The 18,550-nt window shown below is 48.9% G+C and overlaps 1 protein-coding gene across 4 annotated transcripts in view; it reads left to right on the top strand.

The window, feature by feature from the left end:
- Window positions 1–18,550, top strand: part of FASTKD1 (FAST kinase domains 1) — a 116,213-nt gene that overhangs the window by 58,022 nt on the left and 39,641 nt on the right. For all 4 annotated transcript variants that reach the window (XM_063933711.1, XM_063933713.1, XM_063933712.1 and 1 more), the window contains exon 12: window positions 9,851–9,955. In XM_063933711.1, the coding sequence (XP_063789781.1) occupies window positions 9,851–9,955 (105 nt within the window). The remainder of the gene's footprint in view (window positions 1–9,850; window positions 9,956–18,550) is intronic.

Here is an 18,550-nt window from a genome sequence, read left to right as displayed (position 1 = left end):
CTGGTATCCCTGGATATCAAGGGCGCCTATCTCCATATCCAGATTTGGCCTCCTCATCTGGCCTATCTGAGGTTTGCCCTGCTGAAAGATCACTACCAGTTCCAGGCGTTACCCTTTGGCCTGTCTACGGCTCCGAGGGTGTTCACGAAGGTGATGGCAGAAATGATGTTCCGGGTCCAGGGTATCAACGTGGTCCCTTACCTGGACGATCTCCTGATAAAAGCGAGTTCCAGAGAGCTTCTATTGCTCCATATAGCTCGCACTATCCAACTTCTGTCACAACATGGGTAAATTCTCAATCTAAAGAAGTCCCACCTGGAGCCATCTCAGCGGCTCCTGTTTCTGGGACTGTTACTGGATACTGTAGCACAGAAAGTGTTCCTCCCAGAGGACAAAACGAGAACACTCCAGGAAATGGTTCACATGGTTCTCCGTCCTGCTCGGGTATCCATTCATCTTTCCATAAAATTGTTGAGGAAGATGGTAGCCTTGTACGAGGCGATCCAGTATGGAAAGTTCCATGCCAGACCTTTTCAATTGGATATCTTAAACAAGGGGTCCGGTTCACATCTTCTGATGCACCGGATGATACAACTTTTCACCCCAGGTCAGGATTTCACTCCTTAGGTGGCTACAGTCTTCCAATCTCCTGGAAGGTCGACGTTTTGGGATTCAGGATTGGATCCTCCTCACAACAGATGCAAGTCTGAGGATGGGGAGCTGTCACCCAAGGGGCATAGTTCCAGGGCAGGTGGTCTGCCCAAGAGGCTCTACTTCCTATCAACATTCTGGAACTTCAGTCTATTTACAATGCTCTGATTCAGGCCTCCCCTCTGCTCAGGGATCATGCGATCCAGGTATAGTCGGACAACGCCACGGCTGTGGCATACATCAATCGACGAGGAGGGATGAAAAGCGGGGCCTGCATGCGAGAGGTGTCAAGGATTCTCCTCTGGGTGGAAAGGAATGCAAGAGCACTGTCCGCAATCTTCATTCCAGGTGTGGACAACTGGGAAGCGGATTTCCTGAGTCGTCATGATCTTCACCCAGTAGAGTGGGGACTACACCTCCAGGTGTTTCAACAGATCATTGTCGGGCGGGGATGCCCACAGATCAACATGAAGGCATCTGGCATCAACAAGAAACTTTGCTGTTATTGCTCGCGAACCAGAGACCCTCAGGAGAGCGCAGTGGATGCACTGATGTCGCTGTGGCCTTACCGGCTGGTCTATCTATTTCCTCTGATTCCGTTGATCCCAAGGGTGCTCAAGAGGATCAAACATCAGGGAGTGCAGACAATCCTGATTGCCCCGAAGACCTTGGTACGCGGATCTTCTGGGCATGTTCATAGAAGACCCTTGGCCTCTGCCAGTAAGAAGGGATCTTCTTCAGCAAGGACCGTTTGTCTACCCGGACTTACGGCAGCTTCGTTTGACGGCATGGACGTTGAGGGGAACATCCTAGCTCATAAGGGACTTTCCAAGAAGGTCATTGTCACCATGGTGCAAGCCAGAAAGCCTGTGACGTCAAGACACTATCATCATATCTGGAGGAGATATGTCTCCTGGTGCGAGGAGCACACACATCAGCCTGCAGAGTTCCACTTGGGGAGGTTCCTCCGTTTCCTGCAGGCTGGTGTGGATAAGTGCTTAAGGCTAGGTTTCCTAAAAGTCCAGATTTCAGCTCTTTGAATCTTCTTCCAAAAGAAGTTGGCTGTGTTGCCTGAAGTTCAGACCTTTTTGCAAGGGGACATTTCTACAGTCCTCCTGGTTTGAACCTCTGATGACGGTAGAAGACAAGTACCTCACGTGGAAGGCGGTGATGTTGCTGGCCCTAGCTTCTGCTAGACGTGTCTCAGAATTGGGAGCCTTATCATGTAAAAGTCCCTACTTGGTCTTTTACGAGGACAGTGTGGAGCTCAGGACTAGGCAGCAGTTCCTGCCGAAGGTCAGCTCTGTGTTCCACTTCAATCAACCTATTGTAATCCCGTCAAGTTCTGGTGCTTCTGCCACACCAGAGGCATTGGATGCTGTGCGAGCCTTGAAGACCTATGTCAAAAGGACGGCTCGGATCAGAAAGACTGATTCCTTGTTCATACTATGTGATGCACAGAAAAAGGGTTGCCCTGTTTCAAAGCAGTCCATTGCTCATTGGCTTAGGCTCACTATTCGGATATGGGTCGTTGGGTCGACACAACTTAGGTCGACCACCGAAGGTCGACATGGGCATTAGGTCGACATGAGTTTTTGGACTTTTTTGGTGTCGTTTTCTTTGTAAAGTGACAGGGAACCCCAATTAGTGCAGTGTCCCCTCGCATGGCTCGCAAGGTTACTGTTCCCAATTGTAGTCCACATAGATCGTAAAGTATGAAAGTCCAGAAATTGAAGATTTTTTTTTTTTTTTTTAAACTCATGTCGACCTTTTGACCTGTCAGCCTAGTACATGTCGACCTAATGCCCAGCCTTGCCTGTTCCACAGTCTCTGAAGGCCCTCTCTACAAGATCGGTGGGGTCTTCCTGTGCGGCTGCCCGTGGAGTCTCGGCCCTGCAATTGTGCCGAGCGGCTACCTGGTCGGGGAAGAACACCTTTGTGAAGTTGTACAAGTTTGATACCCTGGCCAAAGAGGATACCCAGTTTCGGCAGGTGGTGCTGCAGATGTCACCGCACGTTCCCGCCCGTTCTGGAAGCTTTTGGACATCCCCATCATACTAATGCGTCCCCAATATCCCTTATGGATGCTAGAGAAAATAGGATTTTCTCGTAGTCCATAAGGGATATTGGGTGCCTGCCTCTGTGCGGTGACTTTCTGCAGGTTATCTTCTATGGTTACCTGTTCAGCTGTTACTGTTTGTTGCCAGCCGTGTCTGGCCAAGTTTTGTTGTGGTGTGCTGGTGGTGTATGAATCTCACCACTATTTGTTGTTTTGTTCCTTCTTTCAAGTATGTCCTTTCTCCTTCGGGCACTGTTTTACCGATAACTGCCTGTGGGAGGCGGCATAGAGGGGAGGAGCCAGCACACCCAGTTGAAGAAATCTAAAGTGCACTGGCTCCTTTGGACCCAGTCTATACCCATCGTACTAATGTGTCCCCAATATCCCTTATGGACTACAAGAAAAGGATTTACTGGTAGATATTAAAATCCTATTTTATTATGTTTAAAACATTAAACTGTACAAATAAAAATCCCTGCAGTGCCCTCACTCCGGTAATATAAGACATGCCACCAAGCAGTCTTATAGGGGGAAAAAGTGATGTCCCAAGTGCTATAAAAGTACATTTTGATATATATTTTTGCACATTTGTTACTGTCACCAGCTGTAGTCTCCAAAATAGTGTCTGATTGGTGACCCTTCCAAAATGCGTAAAGGGGGCATGTACTGTACCTGTGTGCTTGCATTGCGTACACTTTTTTATTTTTTTGTTTCATTTCTCTTACATCCTAGAGGATGCTGGGGACAGCAAAAGGACCATGGGGTATAGACGGGATCCGCAGGAGCTTGGGCACACTATAAAAACTAAAACTGGGTGTGAACTGGCTCCTCTATGCCCCTCCTCCAGACCTCAGTTAGACTTTGTGCCCAGGACTGACTGGACACACACTAGGAGAGCTCTACAGAGTTTCTCTGGAAAGACTTTTGTTAGGTTTTTTATTTTCAGAGAGACCTGCTGGCTACAGGCTCCCTGCATCGTGGGACTGAGGGGAGAGAAGTCAGACCTATTTCTTCTTAGTTAAGGGCTCTGCTACTTAGGCTACTGGACACCATTAGCTCCAAAGGGTTCGATCACTTGGTTCGCCTAGCTGCTTGTTCCCGGAGCCGCGCCGTCACCCCCCTCACAGAAGCCAGAAGAAAGAAGCTGGGTGAGTATGAGAAGTACAGAAGACTTCAGTGACGGCAGAAGACTTCAGTAACGGAAAGTACAGCGCAGCGGTAGCGCTGCGCTCAATGCTCCCACACGCTTTACCAACGGCACTCACAGGGTGCAGGGAGCTAGGGGGGAGCGCCCTGGGCAGCAGTTACTGAGGTTATTTGGTGGTAAAAGAAGGCTATTCGGTGTCCGATCGCCGTATAGAGCACCCCCACCACTTTGCAGTTTCACATTTTAGCGGGCTACAGCGCCCCGGGAAGGGGGCGGGGCTTAGCCGCACATTGCTTACCAGCGCCATTTTCTCCTATTCTTACAGCGCTGCAGAGACGCTGGCCGGACCTCCGAGCTCCCGCAAGTACTTGGGAAGGGAAAACGGGGGGGCACTTAAATTTGGTGCTTTTCAAGTTATATTGTCGGCGCTGAACATCTTTCTAAATTCTGTTAGTATATGGGCGCTGGGGTGTGAGCTGGCATACTCTCTCTATGTTCTCCCTAAGGGCTTCTCTGTGGGTCTGTCCCCGGGCTTGTGGACTGTGTGAGTGTGTCGGCAGTAGGTGTCGACATGTCTGAGCCTGGGTGTTCCTCCCCGGAGGAAGTTATGGGGGCTGCAGAGAAAGATTTAAGTATGTGTTTGTCGGCACAGCCGACTGCTGATTGGATGACTATGCTGAGTACACTGAATACGAATGTGGCTTTATTCTCAGAGACTAGATAAATCTGATTCTCAGACACAAACATGGAGACAGTCGGTGGAGGACGCATTGTCTCAGGTACAAACAGTCTCAGGGTCACAGAAGCGTGCTTTTAACCAGATGGCAGATACAGGTACCGACACGGACTCCGATGTCGATTTGAATGAGGCTTCTTTGCATCCACGGGTTGTCAAGAGTATTCAGTACATGATTATAGCCATTAAAGATGTTTTACGTATATCTGAGGAACCTGCCATTCCTGACACAAGGGTTTGTTTATTTAAAGGGAAAAGACCTGAGGTAAAATTTCCTCCCTCTCATGAAATGAATGAGCTTTGTGAAAAGGCTTGGGAGTCGTCTGAAAAAAGGTGGCAGATTCCCAAGCGAATTTTGATGGCGTATCCTTTCCCCTCTGACGATAGGGACAAATGGGAGTCGTCCCCAAATGTGGATAAAGCTCTCTCGCGATTGTCCAAGAAAGTGGCGCTTACTTCTCCTGACACGGCTGTTCTCAAGGATCCGGCGGATCGCAAGCTGGAGACAACATTGAAGTCCATTTTCGTCAATACTGGTGCATTGCTCAGACCTGCTGTGGCGTTGGTATGGGTGAGTAGTGCTATTACAAAGTGGGCTGAAAATTTGGCTTCTGATATGGATGCTCTTGATAAAGATAATTTTCTTTTGACTCTTGGTTATATCAAGGACGCTGCAGATTACCTAAAGGATGCGGCGAGGGATGTTGGCCTCTTGGGATCGAGAGCCAATGCCATGGCGATTTCGGCCAGGAGGGCGCTGTGGATTCACCAATGGAATGCTGATGCCGACTCCAAGAAGAATATGGAAGCTCTCCCTTTTAAAGGTGGTGTCTTGTTCGGTGACGGCCTGGCTGACCTGGTGTCGACCACTACGTCGGGTAAGTCATCTTTTCTTCCATATGTTTCCACACAACAGAAAAAGGCACCCCATCAGCAGATGCAGTCCTTTCGGCCTAATAAGTACAAAAGAGGTAAGGGCTCGTCCTTCCTCGCTTCAAAGGGTAGAGGTAGGGGAAGGAAGCCGCCTGCAGTGTCAGGCACCCAGGACCAAAAGTCCTCCCCTGCCTCTACCAAGTCCACCGCATAACGCTGGGGCTCCCCTGGGGGAGTCCCTACCGGTGGGGGGCCGTCTCCAAGTCTTCCATCAGGTCTGGGTTTGTTCGGCCCTGGATCCTTGGGTCTTAGACATAGTGTCCCAAGGGTACAGACTGGAGTTTCAGGAGATGCCCCCCAACCGGTTTTTCGTGTCGGCTTTGCCAACTTCTCTTCCCGAAAGAGAGGTGGTGAGGGATGCGATACAAAAGTTGTGTCAACAGAGGGTCGTGGTGCCTGTTCCCCCGTCAGATCGGGGGAAAGGGTTCTATACGATCCTCTTTCTGGTGCCGGAGCCGGACGGTTCGGTCAGACCGATTCTGAACCTAAAATCCTTCAACTCATATTTGAAAACTTTCAAGTTCAAGATGGAGTCTTTTCGAGCGGTGATCTCCAGCCTCGAAGGGGGGGATTTTACGTCGTCAGTAGACATAAAGGATGCTTACTTACACATCCCGATATTCCCTCCTCATCAGGCTTTCCTGAGGTTTGCGGTACAGGATTGTCATTACCAATTTCAGGCGTTGCCGTTTGGGCTTTCCACGGCCCCTAGGGTTTTCACCAAGGTAATGGCGGAGATGATGGTCCTCCTTCGCAAGCAAGGGGTCACAATTATCCCGTACTTGGACGATCTCCTGATAAAGGCGAGGTCCAAGGAGCAGTTGTTAAGAAATGTGGATCTCTCCCTGTTGGTTCTGCGACATCATGGTTGGATACTAAATTTGACAAAGTCTTGGTTGATCCCGACCACTCGGCTGCCCTTCCTGGACATGGTCCTAGACACGGAAATACAGAGAGTGTTTCTTCCGGAGGTCAAAGCTCTGGAAATCCAGACCATGGTCAGGGAGCTTCTGAGGCCGACAAGTGTGTCGATTCATCAATGTACTAGGGAAGATGGTTGCGGCTTACGAAGCCATTCCGTTTGGCAGGTTTCATGCCCGGGTGTTTCAGTGGGATCTGCTGAAAAAATGGTCCGGGTCCCACCTGCACATGCACCGGAAAATAAGTCTATCCTCCAGGGCCAGGATTTCGCTCCTGTGGTGGCTGCAAAGCTCTCACCTTCTAGAGCAGTGATTTTCAACCTTTTTTCACTCGCGGCACACCGAACAATTTTTTAAAATTGCCAAGGCACACCATCAGTTCCCCACAGAAAAAAAAAACAAAAAACACACATTGGCCCACACAGTAAAAAAAAAATCCACACATACATTGGCCTAGACAGAAAAAACAATCACATTGCTCCCCACTTAAATCATATTGCTCCCTACATAAATCCTATTGCTCCCCACATGAATTATTCATATTGTTTCCCCCATAAATCCTTATTCTCCACACATACTGTAAATCCTATTGTTCCACACAGGAGAAAAAAATAACAAATATTAGCCCCTACCGGTCAGCTGTCCTCCTCCCTGTCTCTCAGTGGCGGGGATTGTTCATAGAGGAGTGCTGCGAATACTGAGCAGTGGGCGGTCGGGCAGGTGTGGATGAGGGTGGGCAAGGAAAGCTGTGTATGCAGACAGGAACTGGAAGATGTGTGTGCAGGCGGGTGGGCTGGCTGGGTGGTGAGACGAAGGCCGTGACCTATGATATCACACCGCCGCGTCTTCAAGGCATACTTCACGGCCGGAGCATGACTGATCCTCTAAGAAGAGCCCAGGCCAACAATTCACTCTGAAGGTGCAGGAAGCTGCTCTGGCTCCGCGGCACACCTTGCAACTGGTCGCGGCACACTAGTGTGCCACGGCACACTGGTTGAAAAAGCCTGTTCTAGAGGGACGCCGTTTTGGAATCCAAGACTGGGTCCTGCTGACAACAGATGCAAGTCTCCGAGGCTGGGGCGCAGTCACGCAAGGAAGAAATTTCCAGGGAAAATGGTCATGCCAGGATTCTTGTCTCCACATAAATGTTCTCGAGGTGAGAGCCATTTACAACGGCCTGCTGCAAGCAAAGAACCTTCTTCAGGGTCTCCCTGTCCTGATCCAGTCGGATAACATAACAGTGGTGGCGTACGTAAACCGCCAAGGCGGAACAAGGAGCAGGGTGGCTATGGACGAGGCCACAAGAATCCTACGCTGGGCGGAACAGCACGTGAGTGCTCTGTCAGCAGTCTTCCTCCCGGGAGTGGACAACTGGGAAGCAGACTTCCTCAGCAGACACGATCTCCATCCGGGAGAGTGGGCTCTTCATCAAGAGGTATTTGCAGAAGTGACAAAGCGTTGGGGAATTCCTCTGAAAGACATGATGGCGTCTCGCCTCAACAAGAAGCTTCCGAGGTATTGTTCCAGGTCAAGGGACCCCCAAGCCAGTGCAGTGGACGCCCTGGTGACTCCGTGGGTGTTTCAGTCAGTGTATGTGTTCCCTCCGCTTCCTCTCATTCCAAAGGTGCTGAGGATCGTTCGACGAGCAAGGGTTCAGGCGATACTCGTCGTTCCAGATTGACCTCGGAGGGCCTGGTATCCAGATCTTCAAGAATTACTAGTGGACGATCCCTGGCCGCTTCCTCTAAGAGAGGACCTGTTATTGCAGGGGCCCTGCGTGTTTCCGGACTTACCGGCGTGGAAGTTGAGCGCCAAATCTTAGCTCGGAAGGGTATTCCTGGGGAGGTCATCCCCACTCTCCTTAAAGCTAGAAAGGAGGTTACAGCAAAACATTATCACCGTATTTGGAGGAAATATGTTTCATGGTGTGAGACCAAAGCGGCTCCGGCGGAGGAGTTTCCCTTGGTTCGGTTTCTCCATTTCTTGCAGGCAGGCGTAGATGCAGGCCTGAAATTGGGTTCCATAAAAGTGCAGATTTTGACTTTATTTTCTTTCAGAAGGAATTGGCCGCCCTGCCTGAGGTTCAGACCTTTGTGAAGGGTGTGTTGCATATACAACCTCCATTTGTGCCGCCTGTGGCGCCGTGGGATCTTGAAGTGGTCTTACAGTTCCTTATGTCTCCTTTCCTTTGAACCTTTGCGTAAGGTTGAGTTAAGGTTTCTCACTTGGAAAGTGGTCATGCTTTTGGCTCTGGCGTCGGCCAGGCGAGTGTCTGAATTGGCGGCCTTGTCTCACAAGAGCCCTTATTTGATATTCCATTCGGATAGAGCGGAATTGAGGACTCATCAACAATTTCTGCCGAAGGTGGTTTCTTTTTTTCACATCAACCAACCTATTGTGGTGCCTGTGGCTACGGATGCTGTGGCGGTTCCAAGGTCTCTTGATGTGGTAATAGGCTTGAAAATTTACGTCGCCAGAACGGCTCTTACCAGGAAAACAGAGGCTTTGTTTGTCCTGTATGCTTCCAACAAGATTGGAAATCCTGCTTCTAAGCAGACTATTGCTCGCTGGATTTGTGGTACGATTCAGCAAGCTCATTCTTCGGCTGAGCTACCGTTGCCGAAGTCCGTAAAGGCCCATTCTACCAGGAAAGTGGGCTCATCTTGGGCGGCTGCCCGAGGGGTCTCGGCACTTCAGCTTTGCCGAGCAGCTACGTGGTCGGGTTCAAACACTTTTGCTAAGTTTTAAAAGTTTGATACCCTGGCTGAGGAGGACCTTATGTTTGCTCAATCGGTGCTGCAGAGTCGTCCGCACTCTCCCGCCCGTTCTGGAGCTTTGGTATAGACCCCATGGTCCTTTTGGAGTCCCCGGCATCCTCTAGGACGTAAGAGAAAATAGGATTTTAATACCTACCGGTAAATCCTTTTCTCCCAGTCCGTAGAGGATGCTGGGCGCCCATCCCAGTGCGGACTGTTTCTTGCAGTTGTATTATTACTGGTTGTACTTGTTTACACACGGATTGTGTATTGGGTTTCTTTAGCTTGTTGCTGTTGTTAGTTCATACGGTTATCTGGTTTCATTCTATTCCAGTTGTACGGTATGTTGTGGTGTGGGCTGGTATGTTTCTTGCCTTAGTTTAAACAAAAATCCTTTCCTCGAAATGTCCGTCTCTCCTGGGCACAGTTCCTATAACTGAGGTCTGGAGGAGGGGCATAGAGGGAGGAGCCAGTTCACACCCAGTTAAAGTCTTTATAGTGTGCCCAAGATCCTGCGGATCCCGTCTATACCCCATGGTCCTTTTGGAGTCCCCAGCATCCTCTACGGACTAGGAGAAAAGGATTTACCGTTAGGTATTAAAATCCTATTTTTACAAGTATTATATGTTCTGTGCTTTCTTCCTACAGAGATAACTTCCACACATACGGAGATTCATCAGTTATTGGGAGAAATTCTTGGAGGAACAAATTATACAAAAATGTCTGTCTTAACGCCATACAGTTATTCAATAGGTAAGCTTTTAGGATGTCATTTTTTAAAATGTATTTTATTTTTATTTTTTTTGGAATACACCGTAGGCTGTGTTGATAAGGGAAGCTGAAGACTTGGCCTTCAAGTGTAGAGAATAGAGATCTGGCAGCTTAAACTGTTACTTAACCAAGGGAGAAGAGTAGGAATGGGGTCCACAAAATGCAAAAACATCAGATATATCACAACTTTGTACATGCTTTTTCAAACAGGCATAATACAATTAAATATATAAAACCCACTAGATTACCACAGCAGCTGGAAGGGTTTTGTCAGACCCCACAAAGATAAACAATATACAAGAAAATACCAGCGCTAGGAGTTGACTCCAAATGATCAGTAAATCATCTGTAATATCTCAGAGCCAGTGTTTATTTTTATTTTCAATTGTATTTTTTATTAAGCTTTCTTAATGTGTGTGATCAATCAGTGTTCATGTTTTATTAATTATTAAAACCTTTTTAACTGATCCATCGATATTACAATTGATTTACTGATCATTTGGAGACACAACTCCTAGCGCTGGTATTTTCTTGTATAATACAATTAAAGCAATTGCTATAGACCAGTGGTTCTCAAACTTTTTGGAATCACGACGCCCTAGAGCAGGCATGTCCAAACTGCGGCCCTCCAGCTGTTGTGAAACTACATATCCCAGCATGCCCTGACACAGTTTTGCTGTCAGAGAATGCTAAAGCTGTGTCAGGGCATGCTGGGATGTGTAGTTTCACAACAGCTGGAGGGCCGAAGTGTGGACATGCCTGCCCTAGAGCATCAGAATTTTTTTCACGGCACCCCTAGGCCAAAAGTTTTTATTTATTTATTTTTCTCTAACGTCCTAAGTGGATGCTGGGACTCCGTAAGGACCATGGGGAATAGCGGCTCCGCAGGAGACTGGGCACAAAAGTAAAAGCTTGAACTAGCTGGTGTGCACTGGCTCCTCCCCCTATGACCCTCCTCCAAGCCTCAGTTAGATTTTTGTGCCCGAACGAGAAGGGTGCATGCTAGGTGGCTCTCCTGAGCTGCTTAGAGTAAAAGTTTATTTTAGGTTTTTTATTTTCAGTGAGTCCTGCTGGCAACAGGCTCACTGCATCGTGGGACTAAGGGGAGAAGAAACGAACTCACCTGCGTGCAGAGTGGATTGGGTTTCTTAGGCTACTGGACATTAGCTCCAGAGGGACGATCACAGGTTCAGCCTGGATGGGTCCCGGAGCCGCGCCGCCGGCCCCCTTACAGAGCCAGAAGAACGAAGAGGTCCGGTGAAATCGGCGGCAGAAGACGTTCCTGTCTTCAACTAAGGTAGCGCACAGCACTGCAGCTGTGCGCCATTGCTCTCAGCACACTTCACACTCCGGTCACTGAGGGTGCAGGGCGCTGGGGGGGAGCGCCCTGAGACGCAATAAAAACAGAAATACCTTAGGATGGCAAAAGAAATACATCACATATAGCTCCTGGGCTATATGGATGTATTTAACCCCTGCCAGTTTTCCAGAAAAAAGCGGGAGATAAGGCCGTCGTGAAGGGGCAGAGCCTATCTCCTCAGCACACAAGCGCCATTTTCCCTCACAGTTTCGCTGGAAGGACGGCTCCCTGACTCTCCCCTGCAGTCCCTACAGAATCAGGGTAAAAACGAGAGAGGGGGGGCACTATTGGCAGCTAAATTATAAACAGCAGCTATAAAAGGGAGTAACACTTATATAAGGTTATCCCTATATATATATATATATATATATATATATATATATATATATATATATATATATATATATATAGCGCTCTGGTGTGTGCTGGCAAACTCTCCCTCTGTCTCCCCAAAGGGCTAGTGGGGTCCTGTCCTCTATCAGAGCATTCCCTGTGTGTGTGCTGGGTGTCGGTACGATTGTGTCGACATGTATGAGGAGGAAAATGATGTGGAAGCAGAGCAATTGCCTGTATTAGTGATGTCACCCCCTAGGGAGTCGACACCTGACTGGATGGTTGTATTTAAAGAACTATGTGACAATGTCAGCACTTTACAAAAAACTGTTGACGACATGAGACAGCCGACAAATCAATTAGTGCCTGTCCAGGCGTCTCAGACACCGTCAGGGGCGATAAAACGCCCGTTACCTCAGTGGGTCGACACAGACCCAGACATACTGAGTCCAGTGTCGACGGTGAGGAGACAAACGTAATGTCCAGTAGGGCCACACGTTACATGATCACGGCAATGAAGGAGGCATTGAACATTTCTGACACTACAAGTACCACAAAGAAGGGTATTATGTGGGGAGTGAAAAAACTACCAGTAGCTTTTCCTGAGTCAGATGAATTAAATGAGGTGTGTGATAAAGCGTGGGTTTCCCCCGATAAAAAAGTGCTAATTTCTAATAAATTATTGGCACTATACCCTTTCCCGCCAGAGGTTAGGGCGCATTGGGAAACACCCCCTAGAGTAGATAAAGCGCTCACACGTTTATCTAAACAAGTAGCGTTACCGTCTCCTGATACGGCCGCCCTCAAAGAACCAGCGGATAGAAGGCTGGAAAATATCCTGAAGGGTATATACACACATACTGGTGTTATACTGCGACCAGCAATCGCATCAGCCTGGATGTGCAGTGCTGGAGTTGCGTGGTCGGATTCCCTGACTGAAAATATTGATACCCTGGATAGGGACAGTATATTACTAACTATAGAGCATTTGAAGGATGCATTACTATATATGCGTGATGCACAGAGGGATATTTGCACCCTGGCATCAAGAGTGAGTGCTATGTCCATTTCTGCCAGAAGAGCGTTATGGACGCGACAGTGGTCAGGGGATGCGGATTCCAAACGACATATGGAAGTATTGCCGTTTAAAGGGGAGGAGTTATTTGGGGCCGGTCTATCGGACCTGGTGGCCACGGCAACGGCCGGAAAGTCCACCTTTTTACCCCAGGTCACCTCTCAGCAGAAAAAGACATCGTCTTTTCAAACTCAGTCCTTTCGTTCCCATAAGTACAGGCGGGCAAAAGGCCACTCATTTCTGCCCCGGGGCAGAGGAAGAGGAAAAAGACTGCACCAGGCAGCCTCTTCCCAGGAGCAGAAGCCCTCCTCTGCTTCTGCCAAGTCTTCAGCATGACGCTGGGGCTTTACAAGCGGACTCTGACACGGTGGGGGCCCGTCTCAAAAATTTCAACGCGCAGTGGGCTCACTCGCAAGTGGACCCCTGGATTCTGCAGGTAGTATCACAGGGGTACAAACTGGAATTCGAGACGTCTCCCCCTCGCCGGTTCCTGAAGTCTGCTCTACCAAAGTCTCCCTCCGACAGGGAGGCAGTTTTGGAAGCCATTCACAAGCTGTATTCCCAGCAGGTGATAATCAAGGTACCTCTCCTACAACAGGGAAAGGGGTATTATTCCACGCTGTTTGTGGTACCGAAGCCGGACGGCTCGGTGAGACCAATTTTAAATCTAAAATCCTTGAACACTTACATAAAGAGGTTCAAATTCAAGATGGAGTCACTCAGAGCAGTGATAGCAAACCTGGAAGAAGGGGACTATATGGTGTCTCTGGACATCAAAGATGCTTATCTCCACGTCCCAATCTACCCTTCTCACCAAGGGTACCTCAGGTTTGTAGTACAAAACTGTCATTATCCGTTTCAGACGCTGCCGTTTGGATTGTCCACGGCACCTCGGGTCTTTACCAAGGTAATGGCCGAAATGATGATTCTTCTTCGAAGAAAAGGCGTTTTAATTATCCCTTACTTGGACGATCTCCTGATAAGGGCAAGGTCCAGGGAACAGTTCGAAGTCGGAGTAGCACTATCTCAGTTAGTGTTACGTCAGCACGGGTGGATTCTAAATATTCCAAAATCGCAGCTGATTCCAACGACACGTCTCCTGTTCCTAGGAATGATTCTGGACACAGTCCAGAAAAAGGTGTTTCTCCCAGAGGAGAAGGCCAGGGAGTTATCCGAGCTAGTCAGGAATCTCCTAAAACCAGGCCAGGTGTCAGTGCATCAGTGCACGAGGGTCCTGGGAAAAATGGTGGCTTCTTACGAAGCGATTCCATTCGGAAGATTCCATGCAAGAACGTTTCAGTGGGATCTTCTGGACAAATGGTCCGGATCGCATCTTCAGATGCATCAGCGGATAACCCTGTCGCCAAGGACAAGGGTGTCTCTTCTGTGGTGGCTGCAGAGTGCTCATCTTCTAGAGGGCCGCAGATTCGGCATTCAGGATTGGATCCTGGTGAACACAGATGCCAGCCTGAGAGGCTGGGGAGCAGTCACACAGGGACAAAATTTCCAGGGCTTGTGGTCAAGCATGGAAACATCTCTTCATATAAACATTCTGGAACTAAGGGCCATTTACAATGCCCTAAGTCAAGCAAAACCCCTGCTTCAGGGTCAGGCGGTATTGATCCAATCGGACAACATCACGTCAGTCGCCCACGTAAACAGACAGGGCGGCACGAGAAGCAGGAGGGCGATGGCAGAAGCTGCAAGGATTCTTCGCTGGGCGGAGAATCATGTGATAGCACTGTCAGCAGTGTTCATTCCGGGAGTGGACAACTGGGAAGCGGACTTCCTCAGCAGACACGACCTTCACCCGGGGGAGTGGGGACTTCATCCAGAAGTCTTCCAAGAGATGGTAAACCGTTGGGAAAAACCAAAGGTGGACATGATGGCGTCCCGTCTCAACAAAAAACTAGACAGATATTGCGCCAGGTCAAGGGACCCTCAGGCAATAGCGGTGGACGCTCTGGTAACACCATGGGTGTACCAGTCAGTGTATGTGTTCCCTCCTCTGCCTCTCATACCAAAAGTACTGAGAATCATAAAAAGGAGAGGAGTAAGAACTATACTCATGGTTCCGGATTGGCCAAGAAGGACTTGGTACCCGGAACTTCAAGAGATGCTCACGGAGGACCCGTGGCCTCTACCTCTAAGAAAGGACCTGCTCCAGCAGGGACCTTGTCTGTTCCAAGACTTACCGCGGCTGCGTTTGACGGCATGGCGGTTGAACGCCGGATCCTGAAGGAAAAAGGCATTCCAGAAGAAGTCATCCCTACCCTGATAAAGGCCAGGAAGGATGTAACCGCGAAACATTATCACCGCATTTGGCGAAAATATGTTGCGTGGTGTGAGGCCAAAGAGGCCCCTACAGAGGAATTTCAACTGGGTCGCTTCCTACATTTCCTGCAAACAGGACTGTCTATGGGCCTAAAATTAGGGTCCATTAAGGTTCAAATTTCGGCCCTGTCGATTTTCTTCCAAAAAGAACTGGCTTCAGTGCCTGAAGTCCAGACGTTTGTCAAAGGGGTACTGCATATACAGCCTCCTTTTGTGCCCCCGGGGGCACCTTGGGATCTCAATGTGGTTTTGGGGTTCCTAAAATCACATTGGTTTGAACCACTCACCACTGTGGAATTAAAATATCTCACTTGGAAGGTGGTAATGCTGTTAGCCCTGGCTTCAGCCAGGCGTGTCTCAGAATTGGCGGCTTTATCTTATAAAAGCCCTTAACAGATTTTTCACACGGATAGGGCAGAATTGAGGACTCGTCCTCAATTTCTCCCAAAGGTGGTTTCAGCGTTTCACGTGAACCAGCCTATTGTGGTGCCTGCGGCTACTAGGGACTTGGAGGACTCCAAGTTACTGGACGTAGTCAGGGCCCTGAAAATATATATTTCCAGGACGGCTGGAGTCAGGAAATCTGACTCGCTGTTTATCCTGTATGCACCCAACAAGCTGGGTGCTCCTGCTTCTAAGCAGACGATTGCTCGTTGGATTTGTAGTACAATTCAGCTTGCACATTCTGTGGCAGGCCTGCCACAGCCAAAATCTGTAAAAGCCCATTCCACAAGGAAGGTGGGCTCATCTTGGGCGGCTGCCCGAGGGGTCTCGGCTTTACAACTTTGCCGAGCAGCTACTTGGTCAGGGGCAAACACGTTTGCTAAATTCTACAAATTTGATACCCTGGCTGAGGAGGACCTGGAGTTCTCTCATTCGGTGCTGCAGAGTCATCCGCACTCTCCCGCCCGTTTGGGAGCTTTGGTATAATCCCCATGGTCCATACGGAGTCCCAGCATCCACTTAGGACGTTAGAGAAAATAAGAATTTACTTACCGATAATTCTATTTCTCATAGTCCGTAGTGGATGCTGGGCGCCCATCCCAAGTGCGGATTGTCTGCAATACTTGTATATAGTTATTGTTACAAAATTCGGGTTATTATTGTTGTGAGCCATCTTTTCAGAGGCTCCTTCGTTTATCATACTGTTAACTGGGTTCAGATCACAGGTTGTACGGTGTGATTGGTGTGGCTGGTATGAGTCTTACCCGGGATTCAATATCCTTCCTTATTATGTACGCTCGTCCGGGCACAGTATCCTAACTGAGGCTTGGAGGAGGGTCATAGGGGGAGGAGCCAGTGCACACCAGCTAGTTCAAGCTTTTACTTTTGTGCCCAGTCTCCTGCGGAGCCGCTATTCCCCATGGTCCTTACGGAGTCCCAGCATCCACTACGGACTATGAGAAATAGAATTATCGGTAAGTAAATTCTTATTTTTTTTTTTTATTGAGAAATTTAGCAAGAAATATTACATTTAGTAAATTGTGTTTCTCTGACGTCCTAGTGGATGCTGGGAACTCCGTAAGGACCATGGGGAATAGCGGCTCCGCAGGAGACTGGGCACAAATCGAAAGCTTTAGTACTACCTGGTGTGCACTGGCTCCTCCCCCTATGACCCTCCTCCAAGCCTCAGTTAGATTTTTGTTCCCGAACGAGAAGGGTGCACACTAGGGGCTCTCCTGAGCTTCTTAGTGAAAGTTTTAGTTTTAGGTTTTTTATTTTCAGTGAGACCTGCTGGCAACAGGCTCACTTCATCGAGGGACTAAGGGGAGAAGAAGCGAACTCACCTGCGTGCAGAGTGGATTGGGCTTCTTGGCTACTGGACACCATTAGCTCCAGAGGGACCGCTCACAGGCCCAGCCTTGGAGCTCGGTCCCAGAGCCGCGCCGCCGGCCCCCTTACAGAGCCAGAAGCAAGAAGAGTCCGGCAAATCGGCGGCAGAAGACATCCTGTCTTCCACAAGGTAGCGCACAGCACTGCAGCTGTGCGCCATTGCTTCTCAGCACACTTCACACTCCGGTCACTGAGGGTGCAGGGCGCTAGGGGGGGGCGCCCTGAGCAGCAATAGAAACACCTTGGCTGGCTAAAAATACATCACATATAGCTCCTGGGCTATATGGATGAATTTTAACCCCTGCCAGATTTTCACAAAAAGCGGGAGAAAGGCCGCCAAGAAGGGGGCGGAGCCTATCTCAGCACACAGGCGCCATTTTCCCTCACAGCTCCGCTGGAAGGACGTCTCCCTGACTCTCCCCTGCAGTCCTGCACTACAGAAACAGGGTAAAAAAGAGAGGGGGGCACTAATTGGCGGGTTATTAACAATACAGCAGCTATAAGGGAGAAACACTTATATAAGGTTGTCCCTATATCTATATATAGCGCTCTGGTGTGTGCTGGCATACTCTCCCTCTGTCTCCCCAAAGGGCTAGTGGGGTCCTGTCCTCTATCAGAGCATTCCCTGTGCGTGTGCTGTGTGTCGGTACGTTTGTGTCGACATGTATGAGGAGGAAAATGATGTGGAGGCGGGGCAATTGCCTATAATAGAGATGTCACCCCCTAAGGAGTCGACACCTGAGTGGATGGCTTTATGGAAGGATTTACGTGACAGTGTCAGCTCCTTACAAAAGACGGTTGATGACATGAGACAGCCGACTAATCAGCTAGTCCCTGTCCAGGCGTCTCAAAAACCATCAGGGTCTCTAAAAAGGCCGTTACCTCAGGTGGTGGATACTGACGTCGACACGGATACTGACTCCAGTGTCGACGGTGAGGAGACAAACGTGACTTCCAGTAGGGCCACACGTTACATGATCACGGCAATGAGAGAGGTGTTAAACATTTCTGATACTGCAAGTACCACTAAAAAGGGTATTATGTGGGGTGTGAAAAAACTACCTGTAGTTTTTCCTGAATCAGACGAATTAAATGAGGTGTGTGATGAAGCGTGGGTTTCCCCCGATAAAAAACTGATAATTTCTAAAAAGTTATTGGCATTATACCCTTTCCCGCCAGAGGTTAGGGCGCGTTGGGAAACACCCCCTAGAGTGGATAAAGCGCTCACACGCTTATCAAAACAAGTGGCGTTACCGTCTCCTGTTACGGCCGCTCTCAAGGAACCAGGTGACAGAAAACTGGAGAATATCCTTAAAAGTATATACACACATACTGGTGTTATACTGCGACCAGCAATCGCCTCAGCCTGGATGTGCAGCGCTGGGGTGGCTTGGTCGGATTCCCTGACTGAAAATATTGATACCCTGGATAGGGACAGTATATTACTGACTATAGAGCATTTAAAAGATGCATTTCTATATATGCGAGATGCACAGAGGGATATTTCCACTCTGGCTTCAAGAGTGAGTGCGCTGTCCATTTCTGCCAGAAGAGGATTATGGACGCGACAGTGGTCAGGTGATGCGGACTCTAAACGGCATATGGAAATATTGCCTTATAAAGGGGAGGAGTTATTTGGGGT

Source organism: Pseudophryne corroboree, chromosome 7, assembly GCF_028390025.1.
Source record: "Pseudophryne corroboree isolate aPseCor3 chromosome 7, aPseCor3.hap2, whole genome shotgun sequence".
Taxonomy (NCBI): domain Eukaryota; kingdom Metazoa; phylum Chordata; class Amphibia; order Anura; family Myobatrachidae; genus Pseudophryne; species Pseudophryne corroboree.
Note: the sequence above shows the minus strand (reverse complement) of the source record. Positions and strands in the feature narration are given on the sequence as shown.